This window comes from Athene noctua, chromosome Z (assembly GCF_965140245.1).
Source record: "Athene noctua chromosome Z, bAthNoc1.hap1.1, whole genome shotgun sequence".
NCBI lineage: Eukaryota > Metazoa > Chordata > Aves > Strigiformes > Strigidae > Athene > Athene noctua.
This window is the reverse complement of record NC_134077.1, coordinates 35661363-35685684: the sequence shown is the minus strand read 5'-3', so window position 1 is coordinate 35685684 and position 24322 is coordinate 35661363. Positions and strand designations below refer to the sequence as shown.

At 42.5% G+C, this 24322-nt stretch overlaps 1 protein-coding gene across 1 annotated transcript in view; it reads left to right on the top strand.

Moving 5' to 3' along the window:
• Nucleotides 1–1793: 1793 nt before the first annotated feature.
• Nucleotides 1794–24322, top strand: part of MAN2A1 (mannosidase alpha class 2A member 1) — a 140944-nt gene continuing 118415 nt past the window's right edge. The window contains exons 1-2 of the mRNA XM_074931879.1: nt 1794–2467; nt 14739–14999. Of these exons, the coding sequence (XP_074787980.1) occupies nt 2333–2467; nt 14739–14999 (396 nt within the window). The 5' untranslated portion in view covers nt 1794–2332. The remainder of the gene's footprint in view (nt 2468–14738; nt 15000–24322) is intronic.

Sequence of the window (24322 nt, the reverse complement as noted above, 5' to 3'; positions counted from 1 at the left end):
CTGGAGGAGTTTCCATAAGGCCAAATGCCGGGGGCTGCCCTTGGGCCACAACAACCCCCAGCAGCGCTACAGGCTTGGGGAGCAGTGGCTGGAGAGCTGCCAGTCAGAGAGGGACCTGGGGGTGCTGATTGACAGCTGGCTGAACAGGAGCCAGCAGTGTGCCCAGGTGGCCAAGAAGGCCAATGGCATCCTGGCTTGTGTCAGCAATAGCATGGCCAGCAGGGACAGGGAAGGGATCTGACCCCTGTACTCGGCACTGCTGAGGCCGCACCTCGATTCCTGTGTTCAGTTTTGGGCCCCTCACTACAAAAAAGACATTGAATGACTCGAGCGTGTCCAGAGAAGGGCAACGAAGCTGGTGCAGGGTCTGGAGCACAGGTCGTAGGAGGAGCGGCTGAGGGAACTGGGGGTGTTTAGTCTGGAGAAGAGGAGGCTGAGGGGAGACCTCATCACCCTCTACAGCTCCCTGAAAGGAGGGTGCAGAGAGCTGGGGATGAGTCTCTTTAATCAAGTAACAAGTGATAGGACAAGAGGGAACGGCCTCAAGTTGCACCAGGGAAAGTTTAGACTAGGTTTCAGGAAGCATTTCTTTCCAGAAGGGGTTGTTAGGTGTCCGAATGGGCTGCCCAGGGAGGTGGTGGAGTCCCCATCCCTGGAGGTGTTTAAGAGTCAGGTCAACATAGCGCTGAGGGATATGGTGTAGTTGGGAACTGTCAGTGTAAGGTGAATGGTTGGACTAAGTGATCTTCAAGGTTTTTTCCAACCTAGATGATTCTGTGATTCTGTGAAAGTAGTGGTGCTAACACATTCATCCTGACTCCAAGTTGCAAGGGTATGTCTCAATGACAGTCTTGAAAAAGAAGCCCACACGCAGTGGCAAAAGATGTATTCACTATGTGTCAAGTTCTCAAGGCCAGACAATATATCTTAAGCAAGTGTTTACACAAAGTATTGGTCAGAAGCAGACACCAGGCATGAATATATTCAAACCTGAGCAGATTAAGTCAATGAAAATTAGAAGGAACTCAACACCACAACAGAGGAGTGAGGCAGTCTGAACAGCAGGCCCCCAACCATCCCGGGACAGCTGTGATCCATTCCTAGGGGCACATGTGGTGCTTTTCATGAAACTTGCTACTTATTCAGATGTAGAAAAGCCTGATCCAAGCTGGAGCTTGACAGCGGCCCATGAATGTGTCTAATGCTGGACTTGTACAGAAAGGTCCAACGGGTGTTTGCTAAACAACGTGAGGATGCTGGGGCTCAGAGGTCACCCCGCAGCCTGCTCTCCTCTCCCTGGCCGCCGTTCCCTGCTGCCCAGCGGCGCGTGACAAGGCCCGGGAAAGACGGCGGAGGCCCACGACAGCCCTGTCGCTTCCCGCTCCAGCCGCCTCAGTTCCCACGGCGAAGGCCGCCACACGCCGCTACCGGGGCGGTAGCGAGCGCGGGGAGACCGCTACGCGGCTCGTCCGGCCGTCCGCTGCTGCGGCGCAGCGGTTTCCGCGCCGCCCGGTGGGAGACAGCTGGAGGCCGGCCCTGCCGGGGGCGGGGATGGAGGCCTCCGTCTCACGGCGGCCCCGAGGGTGAGAGGAAGGGGAAGCGGCGGCCCCAGCCGCCAGGCGCCGGAGGGCAGCGCCGCCTCCGGCCGCCGCCACGCGCTCCCGCCGCTTCGCTGGGGCACGGCGGGCGGGTGGGGGCGGGGCCGCCCCGTGACACGCACGCGGCCCCGCCCACCCGCCCCGGCGCGCGGGGGTGGAGCGCGGCGCTCCGGCAGCGGCGGGGACCGGCGCTGGCGGGCGACGCCTCTTTCGGCGCGGAGCGTGTGCGCGGCGGCCCGCAGCGCTCCGGCCGCCGGGCAGGGGAGGAGGTGCCAGACTCCGGCGCCACTTGCCGGCAGCGAGGAGAAGCGGAGCGGCTAGTTAGGAGGCCCAGGGAGGAGGAGGAGGAGAAAGAGAAGGAGGAAGGGAGCCGGCAGGCACGCTCGCTCGGTCGGCCCCGCATCGCTGCTGCCGCCGCCAGTTCGCCGCTGGGCGCTATAGCCTGCCCGGGAACCCGATCCGCTCCCGGAAACTCTCAGCTCGCCTCTCACCGCGGCGGCGTCTCAGCGGGGCTCTCCGCCCCGGCGCAGCGGGTGGCGCGGGAGGTGTGGAGGGGGCGACTTCTCACACTTCGGGGAAGACTTGGGGCTGCCCCGCGCCGGGGGCGGCGGCGCCTCGCGTCCCCGGCGTCTGTCGCGGCGGGAGAACTTTTCGTCTCTGAGGGCGGGGCGGCGAGTGGGGCCCGGTCGCGGCGGGAGGAGAGCGGCGGCAGGGCCGGCCAGGCGGCCGCGGCGATGAAGCTGAGTCGGCAGTTCACGGTGTTCGGCAGCGCGGTCTTCTGCGTCGTGATCTTCTCCCTCTACCTGATGCTGGACCGAGGCCACTTCGACCACCCGAAGAGCCCCCGGCGGGAGGGCACCTTCCCCAAGGTGAGCGGGGCGGCGGGCGGGCGGGCGACCGCCCGGGCCGCCGGGGCGGAGGTGGAGGGCGGCGGTGCCGCCGCGCGGCCCCTTCCCTCTCCCCGCCTGGGGTGCCGGGGCGTCGGGGAGCGGCGGCGCGTCTCCCGTCCCCAGCTCCGGGCAGGCCAGGGCGGTGGCGGGGTGCCGCGGCTGCCGGGCCGTTGGGCGGGGGACGGGCGGTGTCGCCTCTAGGCGGCGCTGCCGCCGGCTCGGCCCGGCCCGGCCGCGGGCGCGGGGCTGCAGGGGGAAGGTGGGCGCAGCCCACCCGCCCGGTAAGGGGCGGTGCGGAGGGCGGCTGCGGGGGGCGCGCCGCTGCGGGACGGGCTGGGGGCTGCGCCGCGGCCTCCTCGGGACCGGGACAGGCAGCAGAAGGGGGAGTGCGGGGCTTACTCTGCTCTGTGGAAGCGTTGCTGAGGACGGGGAAGGGTGGGAACTCGAGGGTGGGCCTCTGCTGTGTCATCAACAGGTAGGTTTAGGGAAATGCTGACTTTGTTATTGCTTTGCTTTTCGGTAAGCCTTGCTTTGGGGCCTTAACTGACTGATACTGACTGCAACGCATGGTTAAACAAAGCCGTTCTTTGCTTCCTCACTTTCCCTTGGTTGTCTGTGTGAGACAAATGTCAAAGCTGTATGTTGTGTTAGTGTTCTAATGAAGAATGTTTAACCCTACCAAGATAAAGGTATTTCAGAGAGCACAGGATATGCTGTGCAGAATGGCAGAATACTGCTGCGTATAAATGGCTTTGTTTTCTTACAGTAGTAGGCCAAAAAACCAATATGAAGTGCAGTTATAGCTTATTTATGCTTGCACCATACTTACTTTTTGGGAAATAAACCCAATTAAAGTGCTTTTTAGTGCAGCATTTAGTTGAAAGGCGTGTTTAAGAAGAACTATCTGATAAAATAATTAACTTATTTAATGCAAAAGTAATAGTTGATACGATTTTTTTAACAGTAGAGATGAAACCCTTGATTTAAATATGAAGAAAGAGTGCACATCTGTTCTGCCTTTATTCCTTCAAGTTTCAGTTCAGAGGTCAGCCTCTAGTTTTAGCAGGAACTAAGAGAATGTGAGAAGCTTAGGAGAAGAGAGCAAGACAAGGCTGGATACAGCAGCTATGTCTGTTCAATATGTAGCTCCAGCAGAGTAATGCCTTGTGTGACACTTGTAACAGCTACCTTGGTGATATGATCACCAAATTTTCTATGGAGAAATCACTTCACGTGTCTTTATACTTTCAGCTGAGTTCAATCCATGTAAAGTGTAGAACGGGAAAGCTCATACATGGGTGGTCTTTTTTTTTTTTTTTAGTGTTAGGTTTTGATTTGATATACTTGAGTGAACAGGGACGATTTTTTTTTTAGACTTGTTTTGTTTTCCATTGTCAGTGTTTTGCAGTTGAAATGCCTGTCTGTTTCCTACAGTGTGATGCTGGTTTGTGGTGTAACATGGTCTTATCTCTTGTGAGTAAGGGTTTAGTACCTTAATCTGTTATTACACCTCTTCCTTCTATGTGATCTAGTCAGCTAGAGGCAAACATTTCTCCTTCTCTACTCCTTCCTCCCCTCAGTCTTCTAGAACAGTCTGTCAGTGTTTACTGGTTTTGCCTTTTCTATATCTAAATTTCTTTGAGGCTGCTGACTCTCGCTGGAGAATCCTCTGCCTGTCACTGTTCTGGTCCTTCCTTTGGGTGAACCTTTTCCTTTATTAACTGCTTTATCTGTTGAGGAAGTTGCAGATGAAATTGATGTGATTTTGTCATTTCGTTTTGCTGCCTGTAGAGTAGAAATTTTTCACTTTGTTACAACTGGGAAACCTCTCACACCTAGCAAATGCTTTCAGAGCCCTGTAACATCATCTAACAACTAACATTGAAAGGAACAGCTTTAATCCTGCTTCAACTGACAAAAAGTTGTTTGTGTCTGTGCAGCGTTGCCAGAACTCGGTGTACTGTTAAGTGAAACTAGCCACAGATGTAAAAACTTCAAGCTGTTACTGTGTGTGAAAAAGCTATGGCAGCAGTAGATCATCTTGTCTGTAGGTTTAAGAAGGCATTCTCTTTTCTGATGAAAAGGTCAGAATTTTTTTTGCTTAGAAATAGAAACTGAGAGTTTTTCACATTTTTTTGGATTGATTCACTTTATACCTCTTTCTGTTCTGACAGTGTGCTATTTCTTCAGCTTTGCAGTTTGTGCAGTTCTGGTAACAACATACGTCACCTTTCCTGTCCTGGAAGTTGCATATTGATTAGTTTCTTCTTCCTGATCTATGTAGCTTACACTAAGCTCAGAGAAGAGAAGTGGGTACCTCTGGAAGCAGTCTTCTGTTTAACAATGTCCACCTATCTTTTTATTTAATTTCTGCCAGGATGAAAGTTGGAATTTTTCAGCTGGCAGTGCCTGTTGGTCTGCATTCACCTAGAGTGTCATGGTACCTAATATCAGTAGTAGAATAAATGATTAGGATTGTTTCCTCACTTTCGTTTCCACTTTTTCTTCCAGACAAGGCACCTTCTCTTTGCGTGGTCTCGGTATAGTTTGTGTCAGACCCAGCCTTGTGAACCTATCTTCTTTCAGGCTTGTCTTCTAGTGTAGTGAAGAGTTGTCCTTCCAGAGCTTGCTTTGCAGTTTGAGAGTTCAGGTAGAGTTCAAGTATGCCACAGAAATGTCTTGCGGAAATAATTTTAGGACAAATCTCTCAAGATGGATGAATATCCATAGGTGGATGCGTTTACATATGTTTTAGCCAAATACTTGTAAATGCTTTTAACTGCTGTGCAGAAGAGCACCTCTGTTCAGACTTGTGAGGCAGTGGTGACATTGTGTCTTTTTAGGTGTTGAGTTTGCAAAAGCTGGCATCAGTAGTCAGTTTTACAGTGAATGTTATCCACACCTATCCATGGTAAAATGGCATCGTGGCAACTATGATAGAACTCGAGCTGAAGTGATTTATAGCCTTGTCGTCATTGGTGGTACATTTAAATCATAATATCAGGAGATCTGTATCTTGCCATAGGAACTGAAGTCCCTGATAATTTTGGGAAGATTAGGTACCTATAATACATGGAGATCAAGACTTAACTGGCCCTTCTTCTGTAGTTCCTGCATATATCTTTATGGACCCTCCCTGGTTGTCAGGTGTGTATTATTCTTACGATGGCCATATCACAGTCTTTCTCTCTGAGCCTGTTACTAGCCATACGATGCTTCTGTCTCAGGACACATCTCAGGATGCAGTGTGTCCTAGTGCCCTGTCTCATGCTAGAAGCAATGTTACAACATTGTGCAGAGACAAGCTCAAGGTAGAGGAATAGCCTTAGGTGTGTTTTTAGATTATTTTACTGGTTGTCAGTACAGATCATTGTGTAAGTCTTCTAGTGGAATATAGTGGAAAAATGGTTGAGTATATTGTTTTTGTCTGTAATAATACAGAATCCTCTGCAAAATATTCTGTTGACTATACAGTGGAGGGAGGTTCAGAGTGGTGATTAGTCCTGTGCTCTCTCTTGTGTGGGGAGTGTCAGGTGCAAGTGATTTGTGGGCCATATTAATAACTACTAAATGAAAACTACACTCAAATCAAGTCTGAAGTGGAGTAAGTCCATAAGCAGCTTATCTTGAACAACCAGTGTGACTGTATACTGTTGAATACCAAATACTGATAAGCCCATATTAACCTGTTCTGTATTTTGGACCCAAATAGAAAAAAAATCATTAGCCTAACACAGCCTGTTTTCTCAACTAACTTTACCTTGACTTAGAACAGATCCATAAAAGCTGTTTATTTATAGAAGCTTATGGAATATTTCTTTTGATTCTAAATTTTTAAGCATGTGTGACACATTAAAAATCCAGTGTAAAAAAAAGTGGTGTATTTGTTTGTAAGAGTGTCTTGCTTCAGAAATATATGGCCTTTGTGTAGTCCTCACATTAGAGTTCATTTTTAGTGAATTTTATGCCTGAGCAAGGAAAAACAGCAACACAATGCATCATCCTCTGTCACTACTTGATAAGTGATGCTTTGGACATAAACTTTTTCCTTTAACCACTTTCACGGAAGTTGTTTTGGCTTTTATGGGACATACCTCCTGTGTGTAAGGCTGTTTCTGGAAATAGATTTTTAAAACTCAAGTCTGCCGTGATTCTGGTTAATAACTGGAATGGCACTAAGTGATTGCTCCTTTATATCTTCGGTCTTTCCTTTAAAAGACAAAGCACAAACATACAGCAGTTTTCATTCTTATCTGTTTAGAAAAAAGAAAACAGTGTTATTTGAATAAGATCTCTCCCCCAACTCCTTCCCCCGTGTTTTCTTCCCTTCCCCCAACCCCTGCCTTTGACCACCATTATTTGAAGCTTAGTCTGATCTTCTCATGTGTGTTCACTGTTTTTATGGATTCACTAGTTGCGTTACATTGAAGAGAGGTGATCAAGTACAGTTCCTCTAAAAGCAGCTGGCTTGTTCTTTTGTTTCCAGTGTCCTTCCAGCAAAGCATTAAGTGGCCTGGCTGTTGGTGGTACTGCTAAAGCTTCTTTACTGGATTTATGCTTTCAAGGCGTCTACACAATGCATCAAATACTCTGCACAAATGGCGCCAGAAGTGATTGTTGCAGTATGGAGTGTTATTTCATTTGTGCTTGGCAATAATTTGATAGTAGTACCACCTGGACAAAATAAGAATCACAGCAGGGTGGAGCGGTAACAGTAGGAAATTGGGACCAAATACATGTAAGAAACACAGCAATTCTCTGAATCTGTGCATTAACAAAGGCACCTTTTGAACTTTACTGTAGAGTACTGCTGAGGTAGCACTTCCCGTACTGTAAGGAAGGACTACCTTCAGTCAGTCTTGAGTCTCCCTTAGGTAGCTATAACTGCAGTGTGTGAGCTCATGCTTGGTAGTTGCCATGTCCCAATGCTGTGCAGTGCAAGCTTGGGAGTCTGTACAATTCCTGTTTTGAAATAGCTCTCAATACACTATAAACACCTTTTCCAGCTTGAGTTTTGCTAAACACATTGCTGTAATGAGGTAGCTGAAATCAATGTCTTACATAGACTATAAATACATGCATTTTGTTGCTGCATGGTTTTAGTAATTGATGTCCTTTATGAGCTCATTTGGGATCTTTCAGACCTCTGTTGTATAACAAGGAACAGGACTTATGTATGCAGAAGTATTGGAAGCAGCATGATCAGGTATTTAGAAAATGTTTATTTCACTCTAGAGTATGAGTAGTGGCAATTAAGGTTGTATGTAATTTTGAAGTTGTCATTTTTTGACTTCTGAGCACTGAAAAATTGTGGGCACAGTGACTTAGCATTTTTAAGAGTTTCACATCAGAGAAGATTCAGTGTTGGGTGAAGAAAGAACCATCATTTTCCTAGATTTGTAACGTGTTGATTTATTTAGAAAAAAAGCCAAACAAAACCCTATTAACAACACTTAGTAAGTTCACAGTCTAAAAGCCTTGAACCTCACAGGAAATTATCTTGAGTGTAAGATATGTAAATTTAGGATTTCTTCTGAGTGTCTAGTACCTTGTAAAGGAGGAGAGGCCATCTTTGTTAATGTAATTACAGGTCAGTAATAATTCTTTGTGCTTCCTAATGTTCTCAGAGTCTGTCTTTGTTGCTTGCACATCTTGAGTAAAGTTTTGGCTAAGCAACAGTCAAGTGGAAGCTAATAGCCTCTTTCATTCACACAGACTTTAACTCTTACGGAAAATGTTGAGCAAAACCTATTTTTCAGAAAAGTAGTAACACCACCTATAAATGGGCACTTCCTTCCGCTACCTAGAATCAATTCCTAACTTAAACTGTATAAACTAAATGGAGAAAGTTTCCTGCTTTGCTTTTACTTGACCTTTTCTTTATCTGACATATGGTTTTGTTATTTCAAGTTTTGACTTGTTGATATAAAAATAAACATTATTAAAATGCTCATACTCTTAATGCCATGTAAGCTGTGCTTCAGTTTTGTACTGTTAGTTGTTTAAATAAAGATTTAGAGCCATTTAAATAAAGATTCAGTGTAGGGCAGGGAGAGGAATCAAAAAGGAAATTAACTTGAAACATATCAGCCAGAGTAGTAGTGAACGCTTTTCAGATTGACTCCTCCTTGCCTTCAGATCGCTGGTGATGGTGTCAAATTAGTCCCTAGCAGCATGCCTTATTTTTATTCCTGTAAATTACATGAAACTTAAGTCTAGGATAATAGCACATTAAACACTTGTGTTATTGTTCCTCTAGTAAAACAGAATATGGAAGTCCTTTGGCTCTTAAAATCTATTTGTCAGGCTGCTGTGTCTTTGGAATAGAATTTTCTCATTTTTTAAAGGAACAGATCTTTTTTGTAGTTCAGAAAATTCAGAATGTCAGTGTCTTCATAAAGTAAGCTTATTTTGAGTGGTACTTTAAAGGTAGGAAACTATTAATAAGGTTACTTGCATAATTTTCATCATCACAAATGCGCATAAGCCTTCTGCCCAGATTAATAAAGGCTTTTAAACCTTTACTTGTCCTTTTGACCAGTGTGTTGTATGCTTGTTTTTTTTTGTTCTACGTCCTACCATGCAATGTAAATACATGTTGAAATAGTGTGTTCAAATATTAAGCTTTGATACTACATCAGGTTGCATTTTAAAATTCTACCTGCTTGCTTTTTCTGTACAGGAGGTGCCCATTTACTTCTACATTTATTATGTTCTGTTCACTGTACAGTGCTCTATCATTGACCAGGGAATGTTTTCTGGTCTTACTGTCTTGGTATGCTAGCATCTGATCAGAGATTTATATCAAGATTTTAGTGAAGTTAGTATGTGATTTGTGAAGATGTATCTGGAAATAGTTATTGACAAGACTAGTGCAGAAAATTATTAAGATGCCTGCAGCCAGAAGATGAGATTTTTTGAGTCCTGTTTCCTCACTTTACTGCTTACTTCAGTAAATCTGTATAGGCAACGATCTTGACATGGATTCTACATCCCCTGGACAATTCTGTTCAGTGCGGTACTCTGCTTTCTTCACCACAGCTCATTGGTGCATCAGAGCCTCTTATGCAGGATACTGCCAGCTCCTTTGTGATCTCCTGCTTGTTCATGTGGTAAGAAGGAGAATGGGCTCTGGCTGATTTTGAACCAAGCACTTGGTGGTTGCTGGCTGAGTCTGGATACAAATAATCAAGTTCTAGCTGACTAACCTCAGAAATCTGTAATGTGGGTTTCTCCTCTGCCTGTCTGTTTCTGTGAGATTTTCTCATCTGTGGCTCTGTCATAATCCCACTTCAATTATTTGAGCTAGCTGTCTTTTTTTTCCTGATGAAATGATCGTTAGTGGCCTGTTGAAACTCGTTGCATTTAGAGAAGGGGTGAATGTTCACTGAGGAAATGAAAGTTGTAACTGACATCCTTTCTGCAATATACAGTGCTTAGATCTAGAAACTGTTAATTCTTCACTTCCCCAGAATAAAGCAGCTTGATCTTTCATTGTGTTACTGGTCTTCCGTCCTTGTGCTGGGTGGCAGTATGCCAATTTCTGTAGAGAGTTCTTGCTTGAGATCAGAGTGGTGTCAGAAGCTAGCAGAGAAGGACAAGCAGAGGGCAGTGCGAAAGCAGACTGCTCTCGAGTATCTGAAGCATGAAAACTGCTGAAGGGTTCAGACTGACTGAAACATAAGGAACTGTTTATGTAGTGGGTTTCTCAGTGCAGCTAGCAGGCATGGACAGTTTTTGTTCCAAGTGGGAGGAGGGTGTGCTGATCTGTGCTGTGCTCACATGGGAAGATTTTGTTGGTTAAGTCCAACCCTATGTAACCATGGGGATGGTGAACAGATGCACTGCTCATGTGATGCTATTCTTCTACCAATGCAGCTGTAGCTACTTTCAGTATCGTTTGATTTGCACTTCTTGTAGAACTAATTCCTTTGCTGTACAGTAACATCAGGATTGCCTTTCTTGCCTCTTAATAAAATCTTTGCACGTTCTTAAAAATGGATATAAAAGAGAGAATTGAAAGAAAAGTTTACAGTGAAGTTTTTATAAACTTGTTAACTGCTTTTGTATAGGACAGGTGATTCACATAAATTTACATTGCATTTCCTTATTTTAAAACAACCATGTAGATTAACAGAGCATCCTTTAATGATGTACATTTGGTCTAAGACATACTTAAACAGCGTACCTCCAGTTTTCTGTGATTGGAAAGGCAAGGCTTAGAGTCTTGCATTAGGATTGCTTTTTTTGAGAAGACTTCATGCCGTAAAGTTAAGAGGGAGATCTGCTGACATTTATGAATTGTGCAGCTAGCCAAATTTTGCTATGCAGTGTCTACAAAATTTAATGCGGCATTGGTTAACGTAAAATTGGTGCATCTCTGCTCATATTAAAAGAAAAAAATTGCCCTCCTTACTCCCAAATGTTTGGAAAACTTTAAAACTTATTTTAAATTAATAAAATACTGTTAGAGTATGTTTTTAGTAGTGGAAAGGACTGTCTGGTTTATTTTAATTAGACTTATTTAATGCCCATGTAACATGCTTGTAATCTGTTTTACTAGTAAGTCAACATCTGTTACTAGCAATCAATAAGTTGAAACAGTATTAGAGTAACTTAACTGTTTTGTAGTTTGGCTGTGACAATTGACGTTGGACAGTGCAAGCCAGTTGCCTTCCTCTAAAAATGTTGAAAAAATTTAATTTATTTTCATGTTAATTTTATTGTTTCGAAGAGTTGCGATATTTTCTGTGTCTAGCTCATTAGAAAGTATTTTTATTATTGAACACTATGTTCTAGGCATTGTCTACTCCTGTCTATTTAAAATGAGTAAGGAGGAAAGGTGAATGTGCAATGAAATTAGACCTGTTTTGCATAATTTGGATCCATGTGAAATTTTCAACTTGAGAATGGATTTCTTACATTAACTATTTTCATACTGAATGAAAACTGGGGATCCATTTCTACTTTGTAACACTTGTTTCTTAAAGTTAACTCTCATGACTGATACATTTCACAGCAGAAATCAAAAACATTTTAAAAATCTGTAAAGATTTGGTTGCTTGTCAGTTTTAATTTGGGTACTGCATGAGGTCATAGTTCTTACCTATAACTTCTTATTTCACATTTTGCATTCAAGTTGAGTTAGCACATGACATGTTTAAATGCTTTAGAAGAGAGGCATGATTCGTCTCATAGTCTACAGAAAAGAAAGCAGGGTTGTCTTTATTAATGTTTTCTTTTAAGTTCCACAGTGGTAGGTCTTTGTAAGGATTTCTTTTTCCAAGTGGCAGAATATCTCCTTCCAAAATTAAAGTAACATACTTAAATGGACTTCTAAAACTCACTGCTCTTCAGAGTTCTAAATAGACTTAAAACTTTCATCCTAAATTGCTGGAAGTATATAGCAACATCTGAAATAATTGTTTCAAGATGAACAAAGGGTGTTGTCACATAATAAACAGCAAAATGGTAGAACTTGTTATTGTAGATATTTGAAGGTTTAAAGTATAGTATGTCAAAGGAAAGTCCATCTTAGAGATATGAAATATGACATAACCTCCAAATTGGAAGTTTAAGTCTGACTGCTAGAGATTGGCAGTATATGCCAACAGAAGGATTGGTCTAAATATGTACTTGATATTTTTGTGTGCTTTTTGGTGTTTTGGGTGTGGTGTGGTTTTTTTCTTTTTTTTTTTTTTTTCCCTCTGTGTTGTGATATTGGCCAGTGCTGGAGAGACTGTACTTGGCTAGATGACATAAGGCAGATTCGTGGTGTAATCTACAACCAGCTAGTTTTCAGGTTATTGCTAAGCAATATAAAACTCTTTTCTGCAGGAAGAAGTAAAATATTTCTAGAACATAAGTGAATGAGAATATAAATTTTTAAATGTCTGATTTTACAGTTGTAGAGGCAGCTTATATAGTGGAGGGATAGGTACAAACAGCGTTTTTAGCTGCTTACACACTTGGTAACTTTTGATGAACTGTAGTCACGTGCAGTGAGGCAGGTGGTAATTTGTATAGATGGCAGCTATACTTTAGCTGCTTCCGAATCTAGAGATCAGAGCCTATTTTGGGCAGCCTGTAAAACCTCAATCAGTATTACTTCATGTTATTTTTTAGAGTGAGTGGCATAATAGGCTATTAGTTTTCCGGGTGGAGAAACCTTTCTTTCGTTTAAAATGTCACAGATATCGAAAGAAAATACCAATTTTACTCAGAAATGTGTACACGCTGTCTTTAATGTAGCATTTGAGATTTCAGTCGTTTCTCTTGTTGCCACCAGGGGGCATGGGACTACAGCTTGGTTTTTAGCCATACAATATCCCGTTATCTGCATATTGGTTTCCTGTTGTTTTCACTTCATCTATTTTATAAATTCCTAGTATTTGTGTTTAAACTGTTGAGATTCTAGGATGTTGTTCCCACATCTCAATTAGCTTAATCTGGATCTGTTGTCAAAATATTTTTTTGCCTTTTGTGAAACAATAACTCATTGCCTGTGTTGCATTTTAAAACCTGTTACTGTTTTCAGGATGTATCAATCTAAGAAAAAAAAGCAAAGCAGTGGGTCAGAACTTTACTTAGCCGAGAAAATGAGGGGACAATCTTACCAAAACTTACCTTCTGGAGAATTACAAAGAACTTCCATAAAGATAGAACTGTAAGAATGACAATTTAGTAGAACCCAAAAGGCTGACTGGTATCTCGTGGTATCTCTTGGTAAGGGGTGTTTTCTTCATTCCTGCAGACTTCAGAAGTGAACAGAATTTAAAAGAAAGTGTGCATCATGACATATAATGGAGGCTTAACGCTTTGCAAACAGCCGAACTACAGAAGTTGGAATTAACTTGGCATTTGAGGAAAACAATTTGTCCCTTAAAAAGAAAATGCAAAGACCTCAAGTGAATTATTGTCAAAGGGGAAAAAGGTGTCATGTACAGATGTTGTTTCCAATATTAGTCTACTTAGAAAATAAGAAATTGGTCTTAGGACAGTTTCACTTGTCATTGAAATCATAGGTCACAGAGTAGCTGTCTACTGAATCAGTGTTATTTCTGTTAAATGTCATTGGTAAAATGTAAATGCCTGAATCTGCAGTCTGTCTTGTTGTAATGACAGCTTCTTGAAAAAAACTTAATCATGCATTGTGTATTTTGGGGTCTGGTCACAACTTTAATAATAGGAAGTGACTGGCTTTTTGTTCTCTTTTCTTATTATTGTTAGGTTGAAGTCAGTCTGAGGAAAGAAAGAAATCACTGTTAAAACAAAATATTCCTAAACCCATGTTAAATAATCTGTCCTTTTGTGATTCTGTAAAAGCTAATACATTCATGCCTGAAAAAAAAGCATTTGAAAGGAGTGGCTAGCACATAAGAGGGCAGTAGCATTTCCAAGTATCTTGTTCTGCTATGCTCCCTCCTGTGTTCCAACAATATAGCGATTAGATGCTATTAAATTGCTTTGTGGTATCCATATCTCCTTCTAAGTTGCTTTGGGAGATGCATTGACTTATTTTGATTCACAGTGATGTTATTCTCTATCTTTCCTCATGTGGTGCACGCCAGAATCATCTACAAAATCTTGTTGTTTGGCAACTGAATATGACCCAACTGAAAGTGATGTCAGTTTGAGCTGTCTTTTATGGCATATCTTTGATGTTTGTAATGGTCCGATTATATGGATTATTATTATGACCAGGCTGTTAAGGAATATTTTACACTTAAGCACTTTTGTTCATTTCTCTCTAAATTTCACTGAGAAGAAGAAACTCAGTATTTATTGATACGCTATTTTACATATACAGGACAAACCTAAAATGTATACACCCTGTTAATCCGATTGTGATGTGACTGCCTTCTCTTTGATGTTCTGATGTGATGATAAATGAAAACATCAGATTTTTGCACATCTGTGAAAGACATGAAAAAGTTGAAGGTGGCATAATTGGTACTTGAAACAGAATGACCTTTTAAGTATATCTTTGTATCACTGATTAAATCTTGTGCTGCAAATTTAAGTTCATGGTGGAAAAGGCAACTTTTGCTCTTTTCCCTTATTCTGAGAGGGTTTCATATGTTGGCTTAATTTCTTATTAGTTTGTCTTTACATAAAATGGAGGATAAAGATTTATTTGATTTTTTTTTTTGTTTGCGTGATCGTACACTATTGTTAAAATGATATATTTTTAAAATTTTGTCAAGCATTGGTCTGAGAAATAATTAGACTTCACTTTTTTTCCTTACAGGGCCAGCTTTCAATATTGCAAGAAAAAATAGATCATTTAGAACGCCTCTTAGCAGAAAACAATGAGATTATTTCAAACATACGAGATTCTGTGATCAATTTGAGTGAATCAGTAAAGGATGGTCAAAAAAATCCAGAGGCTATAAACTTCAGTCAAGGATCTGTCTCTGAGCTCTTTCCTTCTGCTTCAATTTTGCCTGCTGTTGATTCTGAGGACTGTTTGTTTGCTTCAAAAAGCAGAAGTCATGGTTCAGGTGTACAGGTAAGCAGTACATCTTTCTCTCTTGTTTTACTGGAGTCCTAGCTGTCATTACCTTTTAATTCTGAAAACATCTGAGAACTGTTAAAAGCTTGGTACTAAACTCCTAATCTAAGACCCAATAAAATTGTTCAAGTGGCAGTTGTGTTTAACAGATGTTAGGAAACTGTTTCTTTTTACCCTTTTTAAACTCTTTAGAAATTGAATAGTGATTATGAAGAGCCAACATTTCAGAAAGCTTAAAAATTCTTAAAAAAAACCCAAACAAAAAACTATAGTCAGATTATTGTCCAGTATTGTCATAAGCTATTTGGAAAAAAATTCAGAGTCTCTTTCAGTTTTCCCAGATTGTTCTAAAACTGACAACAATTAAACTGGGAATGGTGGATAGCCTTGGTTTAAATATAATAAGTTCTACATTTTGGGGATATATGTGTAGATGGGTCTTTATGGGGAGGTAAAGAATGTTCATGACCAAATAATTTTAAAAATCTCAGGTGTTATGTTCCCTTTTGAATGCCATTTCTGTATTTCAGCATTCTTGTGTGTCTCCAGTTTGTATAAGGCACTTTGATCAGAAAAGAGGAACATATGCCACGTTGACTGGTTGGCATGAACTGGAGAGGCTGAAGTTTTTAAAGTCAAACAGTTCAGGTTGAGTTTATTTTGTCTTCTGGTGATGCTTGTGAGCTCATGGACTCTTACATGTTCAGTTTTAATGGAGTGTTTCAGGAGCATTGAGAATACTATGTGAAGTTTGTGATCTGTATTGGTTTTGGGAGTCTTGTGAGAGGACTATAAATATTCATAGTACTGTAAAGCAAGGATTAAAATTTGAATTCCAGCTTTCTCATTCAAGAAGTGAAAGTACTTCTACTGCAGGAGAAACTGAATTTAAGATCAGTAAATACACATATTAGAACAATTGTAACCTCTGATGTATCATTCATAATCCCTTTAAGCTCTTCAGGGATAGGCATCACTTGTAATGTCTTTTACAGAGGAAGTGGGGTTTTTTAAAAGGCAATATCTAACTGTTCATGTTCCTAATGTATGTTAAGACTTCTGTGCAGGAAAGTAAAGCATGTGGACCTATGATCACACGTTTTCCAGTTATTGGACTGTTAACAGGTTATTCCTTGTGCAGTCTGTTACCATATTAAGTTATGTGCTTTTTTAGGTGCATTAGAAATAAGTTTTAGTAAATGTGAGTTGTGAATTTTGAAGTAAAATGTATTGGCTTAAGTTCTTGGATATGTTAATCTGTTACGGAAAGTAAAATATGTTTGAACGGTTCTCATGTTTTGTTTCATATTTGCAAAATGTCAGAACATGTACCTACTATCAGCTAATGTACTTACCTACCTAATGGTAGGCAGTAGTAGCTAAACTGCTTTTTGATAATTTTCTTTTTAAGTTATATGGATGTACTTAAGTAACAAATATAGCGGGGAATATTCTTAATGCTGTTCCCCTACTCACTCTTTCCTTGCCTTGCACAGGGAGAGAGGACTCTAATGTTCTTCGTGTCATTGCATTAGTACTTTGTGCTCAATAAGTTATCCACCATCATCATTAAATCACTTTAATATTGCTTTTGTATACAGTTTTTCATCCTGAAAATCTGACCCACATTTCAATTATGGAATCTAAGACCTTGACTTGAGCAGAATTCCTGTAACACTATGTTAATGAGCTGATCTAAATTACTGTATCTGAATACAGTTTTACTATTTAATACTTTGTCAAGCCTGATGTATTCTGAAAGATCAATTAATTTATTTTCTTCTAGATTTTTTATAAAGACCAAGAAATTCTGAGTAGAATATTTGGAGCATTGTTTTTTTAATTATACTTTAAATTTTAAAATAGCTTGTAAGTGTTGTTCATAAATGTTAACTTAAACCCACAGATTTGGACCTTACTTTTTCCATGCTTGTCTTTTAAGTGGATATATGAGAATGAAATGAAAGACTATAAAGAAGTAAGAGCTAATATGGTTGAGATGCAGCATTTGGATAGAAATCAATTCAAAGAATGAAGGCAAAAGAGAATTCATTGAATAAATTATGAGTCATTATAGTTTGCTGTAATGGAGAAACCATTACGAGAAGGCATTCACATATGGATTAAAAACCTTTGTGATATTTCAGTAAGAAATACTGCAAGGACTCGCTACTCAGAGATGTAGTTTCTTTGCATAAATCAGATAAACCAAGTTACTAATAACATGACACCCAAAAGGTTCTTGCATAAGATAGATAAAGGATTTTTTTTAATAGACAAATTGTAAATCGAGAAATTACATACTTTGTTACTTGTGGTGTTTTTAAGTAGGTAGAGAATTGTAATAGAGCTGGCCACTGAAAATAATGCTAAATTAAAAATATAATTCAAATTAAATAGACTAATGTGTACTTTTTTCAAAAGATAAAAATGGCGCTAGGTAATAAAACCAACAAAATGAAGAACTCTGGATTAAATATGGTTATGACTGATGCTTTTTTAGGTCAGTAGTTCAAGATGTGTCTGGACTTTATGCTCAAAGAAGATAGAATTCTCAGCAGCCATCATGTTGAGCTGGAAGGTCTTTTAACTAATATGGCGAGGTGGCTCCTCTCTTGTCCCTTTCAACTACTGAAGCTTTTAACAGTATGCTTTGTAATGTTGCTTTTTTAAAAATTAAGCATGTATCCCTCTAAAAAGGTGGCCTGGAGATGCATGAACTGTGTTCACTGGGATAAATGTTGTAAAGTCTGCCCAAAACTCGTGTTATTTCAGCAGTTTGAGTACTTCAGGTATAGAGACAGCATAAGCCCATATAGAAAAAAAGACAGTAAGTTTTCAAGTGTTTTAATTGAAAAGCTTGTAACAACATGACTGTCTTCTGAAGCAGTCATAATGAAAACAGGCAGCATCCCTTTTGGATTTCTGTCTGTCTACTGTTTTTACAAAGTCCTTGTTTACTATATCAATTTTATGCTCAGAAATGGAATTAAAATATGTCCAAGAGGAAATACTTGTCTTCAGCCTTTTTTGTTTCTTACTGACTAGTACTTGAAACTTATTCTTCACTTGCAGTCATGTAACCTGGTCAAGTGATGATGTAATTTGTAATTAATCCTTTGCCCAATTCTTACTGAGGATGGTGGATGAAAGATAAAATTGACTTAACATCTGTCTTCCAAATGTCTTGGCATAAGTGCAATGATTTCAGCCTGATCTGGCTTCAGTTTATCCAGTGGAAGTTTTTGAGTCCTAATTTTTTTCTTGGCTTTTTCAACTACTTCAGATTAACATTTGAATCAAAGAATGACTGAATGGTTGAGATTGGGAGGGACTTCTGGAGGTCATCTGGTGAAACCCCCTGTTCAAGAGGGTCATCTCAGCCAGTTGTCCAGGACCAAGTCCAAATGGCTTTTGAGTATCTTGAAGGATAGAGATTGTACAGTTTCTCTGTGCATCCTGTCCCAGTGCTCATTCACCCTCACAGCGAAGAATTGTCTCCTGATGTTCAGGAGAAACCTGTGTTTTAGTTTGTGCCCATTGCCTTCTTGTCTTGTTCTTCAGTGACACCATTGAAAAGAACTTGCCTTCTCCTCTGCACTCTTTCTTCAGGTATATTTACACATTGAGAGATTCCCCCCAAGGCTTCACTAGGCTAAACAGTTCCAGCTTTCTCAGCCTTTCCTCATAGGAGAACTATTCCAGTTCCTTCATCATCTTAGTGACCCTTTGCTGGACTCTCCTGTGTATCCATGGCTCTCTTGTACTGGGGAGTTCAGAACTGGACACAGTATTTGAGGTGTGGCCTCACCAGTGCTTAGTAGAGGGGAAGGGTTACCTCCCTTGACTTGCTGGCAACATTCCTCCTTAATGCAGCCAAGGATGCCATTGGCCACCTTTGCTGCAAGGGCACATTGCTGTTTCATGTTGAGTTTGGCACCCACCAGGACTCCCAGGTCATTTTCTGGAAAGCCATTTTCCAGCTGGGCTGCCTGCAACATGTTCTAGTGCCTGGTGTTGTTCCTCCCCAGGTGCAGGACTTTGCACTTTGCACTTCCCCTTCCTGTCAACCCATTTCTCCAGTCTGTCAGGATCCTCCTGGATGGCTGCATGACCCTCTGGTGTATCAGCCACTCCTTCCAGTTTGGTATTGTCTACAAATTTGGTGAGTGCACAATCTGCCCCATCTTTGAAATCATTAATAAAGATGTTAAACAGGATTGAACCCAGTAGTGACCCCTGAGTACACCACTGTTTACTGTCCTCCAACTAGACTTCATGCCATTGATCACCACTCCCTGGACCTGACTGCTCAGCTGGTGTTTGGTCCATCTCTGTGTTTATTTATCAAGCCCACACATCAGCACCTTCTCTATGAGGATGTTAGAAGAGGCAGGGCCAGAAGACTTGCAGAATATCCACTGTAATAGACAATATCCACTGCTCTCCCCTCATCTACCAGACCAAACATTTAATTGTAGTTCTCAAGTTGGCCAAGCATGACTTGCCCTTGTTGGATTTGTGCTGACTACTACTGCTGACTTTTTGTCCTTCATGTGCCTGGAAATGGTTTCCAGGATTAGCTGCTCCATCACCTTTCCACAAATCAAGGTGAGGCTAACTAGCCTGCAGTTCCCTGGGTCCTGTTTGCCATTCTTGAAGATAGGAGTGACATGGCTTTCCTCCAGTCCTTAGACACTTTTCCTAATCACCATGATCATTCAAAGGTTCTTGAGAGTGGCCTTGCAGTGACATCAGCCATCTCCCTCAGTGCTCATGAGTTCATCCCATCAGGGCTCATGGACTTATGTATGTCCAGTTTGTTTAATTATTCCCTGGCCTGGACCTTTTCCACCAGGGACACATTGTCCTTGATCCAGGCTTTTCCTCTGGTCTCTAGGACCTGGGTTGCACGAAAGCTGGTCTCACTAGTAAAGACTGAGGCAAAGATGATGTTGAATACCTTATCCTTTTCCATGTCCTGTGTCACCAGACCCCCTGTCTCATTCAGTAGCAGGTCTTAGCCTTACTTTTGTCACCTGTGTACTTACAGAAGTCTTTCTTGTTGTCTTTGGCATTCCTGGTCAGATTCAATTTCTTTTGGGCTTTAGCTTTCCTAACTTCATCTCTGGATGCTCAGACAGTGTTTCTGTATTCCTCCCACATTACATGTCTCTGCTTCTACTCTCTGAATGTTTCTTTTTTGTGTTAGAGTTTTGCTGGGAGTTGCTTGTGAATCTGTGCAGGCCTCTTGGCATTTCTGTCTGACTTCCTACTTGTTAGGATGGACTTTGCTTGAGCTTGGAGGTGGTCATCTTTGACTATTAACAAGTTTTCTTGGGCTCCTTTTCCCTCCAGGGTCTTATCCTCTGGGAAATTGCCAAGCAAGGTGGCCAGAGTCAGCTCTCCTGAAGTCTGGTGATATAATCTTGGTTTTTGCCCTTGTCCCTCCTCTCAGGGTTCTGAATTCCACCATCTTATGGTCACTGTAGGCAAGGCTGCCTTTGACCTTCATAGTCCCATCAAGCCCCTCACTGTTGGCAAGAGGTCCAAGCAGAGCACTTCTCTTCACTGGATCCTCTATCACTTGGCATTAGGAATTTGTCATTGACTCACTCCAGGAACTTTCTGAATTGTTTGTGCTTTGCTGTTTTGTACCTCCAGCATATAACAGGGTGGTTGAAGTTCCCCATGAGAAACAGGTCCTGCAAATGTGAGGCTACTCCTGTCTGTCTGTGGAGGCCCTCATCCACTTGTTATTCCTTGTCAGGTGGCCTACAGCAGACATCTACTACAGTGTCACCCATACTAGTCTGCTTTTTAGTCCTTGTCCATAAGCTCTCAGTTGGATTCTCATCCATCCACAGGCAGAGCTTCATGCACACTCACACTAGCTCCTTTCTCACATAAAGTCCAACTCTTTCTCCTTGTCTTCCTGATCTGTCTTTCCTCAGCATCTTGTATCTCTCCATTGCAACTTTACAGTTACGAGAATCATCCTGTCATGTCTCGATGATCCTGATAAGATCATAGCCTTGTGACTGCATACATATCTCTAACTCATCACTTTTCTTGCCCGTGGTGTGTGCATTAGTGTACGTTAGAGAGGCACCCTGGCATGCCATTTCCCAGAAAGGGTTTTGAGGATTTCTCTGTGATTGTGCATTGTAAACACTTCCTTGCTTACATGCAAATGCTGGAGGTGACCCTGCTTAAGCTGTTTTTGTTTATTTTAAAAAAAATTACTTGTATTTTTCACTCCTTTCATGTCACATCACTCCTATCCATCACAGGCTTAACTCTCTCCCTCCCCCTTTATTCCTAGCTGTGGAGGCTTGAACTCAGCCAGCAGCCAGACACCAAGTGGCCGGCCGTTCACCTCCTGCTTCCCCCTCTGGTAAAACAGGGAAGAGACAAAAAGAGGAGAATTCATAGGTTGAATAAAAAGAAAGAATTTACTAAATATAACAAGAGAACAACAGTAACAATTGTGAGACCAAAAAGAAATGGGTAAAATGCGTCAGTGGCTTACTGAACACAGCGATTGCCCCCCCCCCCCGCCCCGGAACAACACAGGCCTGATGAGCAGAGGGTGCGCAAGGAAGCCCCCCAAGTGAAGAGTCCCTTGAAAGCAAGAGAGCCTGCCCACCTAAATCCCTGTGCATGACATCACATGGTATGAACTACTCCAATGAAAATTAACTCCATCCTGGTTGAAACCAGGACAGTCTCCACTCCTTATTCTAAACCATTGACATCATGCTCAGGTTTCCAAATACATCTTAATGAATCACCACCCTCTTTTTTCGCAGGTGTGCTGGTTTAGGCCCTGCCAGGGCTGGAGACCATGTTGCCATTGTCCCTCCCCCACCCTTGGACCGAGTAGGGCACAAACCCCGGGGTGGAAATAAGGAGAAATTTAATACAACAGTGTAATAAATAATCTGAACAACAGCAATAGCAATAATAACAATAAACAGTAATAACAGTAAACAAAACAAAATATATACAGAAAAATACCGCAGTTGACACAGCCAGCCTGCTGCGCGTGCTTCCCATGGCCAAAGCCACAAAGGAAAGCTTCCCGCTCTGCTGCGCTGGACCTGACGTCAGCATGGTATGAATAACCTGGCTGGAGATCCCTTCCCCTTGCTGGGGAAACTTAACCCTATCCTAGCTGAACCAGGACACCAGGTCTCACAGATATCATTCCCTTAGTCTATGGCCCATTCTTCCACAATACTTGCTGAGTTCATTTAGTCCATAACTTCGGTTTCCGTCTGTTATGACAGTCTATAAGGCTGAGGGATGAGGCAGAGTTGGCTCAGTCAGTGGAGCAGGAGGCTTTGGATGTGTCATCAGTTTCATGGTGTGTAGAGGGGACACTCCCTTTGAACATCCAGCCCAGCACTGGCAGTCGGGGAGCCAGGAGGAGCTGTGCTTCAGTCCCAATCACCTCTGAAGCAGCTCGAACCCCTGCATATGCTGCCAATATCTCCTCTTCAGTTGGAGCGTAGAGGTCTTCTGATCCTCTGTATCCCCAACTCTGAAACCCCAGGGGTCAATCCCAAGTCTCCCCTGGTGCTCTCTGCCAGAGACTCCAGGTAGGGCCATTCTTCCCAGCTGCAGTGTAGAGCACGTTTTTAATATCTTGCCCTGTCCGAACTGGCCCGAGGGCTACTGCATGAGCTATTTTCTGCTTAATTTGCTCAAAAGCCTGTTGCTGCTCCGAGCCCCATACAAAATAATTTTTTTTCTGAGTCACTTGATAGAGAGGGCTGACAATCTGACTGTAATTTGGAATGTGCAGTCTCCAGAAACCCACAACACCCAAGAAAGCTTGCGTTTCCTTTCTGTTAATCGGTGGGGACATAGCTGTTATTTTATTAATCCTCTCCATTGGAATTTGACAACATCCATCTGGCCATTTTACTCCTAAAAACTGGATCCCTGTGCAAGTCCCTTGATTTTATTATGCTTTATGGCAAAACCGCCTCTCAGAAGGATTTGGGTTATTTTCTCCCCTGTCTCAAAAAATTCTTCTGCTGTGTTACCCCATATAATGATGTCATCAATGTACTGTAAATATTCTGGGGCTTCACCCTGTTCCAGTGCAGCACAGATCAGTCCATGGCAATTGGTGGGGCTGTGTTGCCACCCTGGGGCAGTCGATTCCAGGTGTGTTGGACAGCCCTCCAGGTAAAAGCAAACTGTGGCCTGCATTCTGCTGCCAGAGAGAAGGATGGAGAAAAATGCATTGGCAATATCAATCGTGGCATACCACTTGGCCGCCTTCGACTCTAGTTCATAATGCAGTTCCAACATGTCTGGCACAGCAGCACTCAGCGGTGGTGTGACTTCATTCAGGACACGGTAGTCCACTGTCAATCTCCACTCTCCATTAGACTCTCGCACTGGCCATATGGGGCTGTTAAAGGGGAAGCGCGTCTTGATGATGACTCCTTGGCTCTCTAGCTGACAAATCAGTTTATGGATAGGGATTACAGAGTCTCAGTTGGTGTGATATTGCCATCAGTGCACAGTCGTAGTGGCAGTTGGCAGCTGTTGTTCTTCAACCAACCCTCAGCAATCCCACAACAGAAGGATCCACTGAGAGACCAGGCAACACAGACAGCTGTTTAATTCCTTCTGTTTCCAAGGCAGCTATACCAAAAGCCCACCAGTACCCTTTTGGGACCTTAAAATACCCTCTCCTGAGACAATCTGTGACAAGAATGCATGGAGTGTCTGGGCCAGTCACAATGGAGTGTTTTTGCCACTCTTTTCCACTTAGGCTCACCTCAGCCTCCAATACAGTCAGCTGTTGAGACACCCCTGTCACTCCTGAAATATAAATGCGTTCTGCTCCTTTAAAATTAGATAGCATTTGATTAGCACCAGTGTCCACTAGAGCCTTATACTGCTGGGAGTCAGATGTGCCAGGCCATCGAATCCACACAGTCCAGTAAACTCGGCTGTCTCTGTCCTCCACCTGGCTGGAGGCAGAACCCCTCTAATGTTGGTCATGATACTCGATAACAACAAATGGGTTAGTGTGGTGTGCACGGGTTTCAGCCTCATCTTGATCACTCACTTTGTGTGAATACAAGTCAGAAGTTCTTCTCATAGGATCATGAGCAAAGTCAAATTTTCTGCTCTGTTTGGGCACTTGATCACTGGGAACTGGAGCAGCATTTCTCCTGAAGGGACCACTTTCTGTACTTCTTTTTCCTTCCAGCTCACATACCCACTCTTCTAGGTAGGTTTTCCATCCCATCTGGTCATGTCTTCTCCATGGTCACGCAGGCAATGCCACAGCT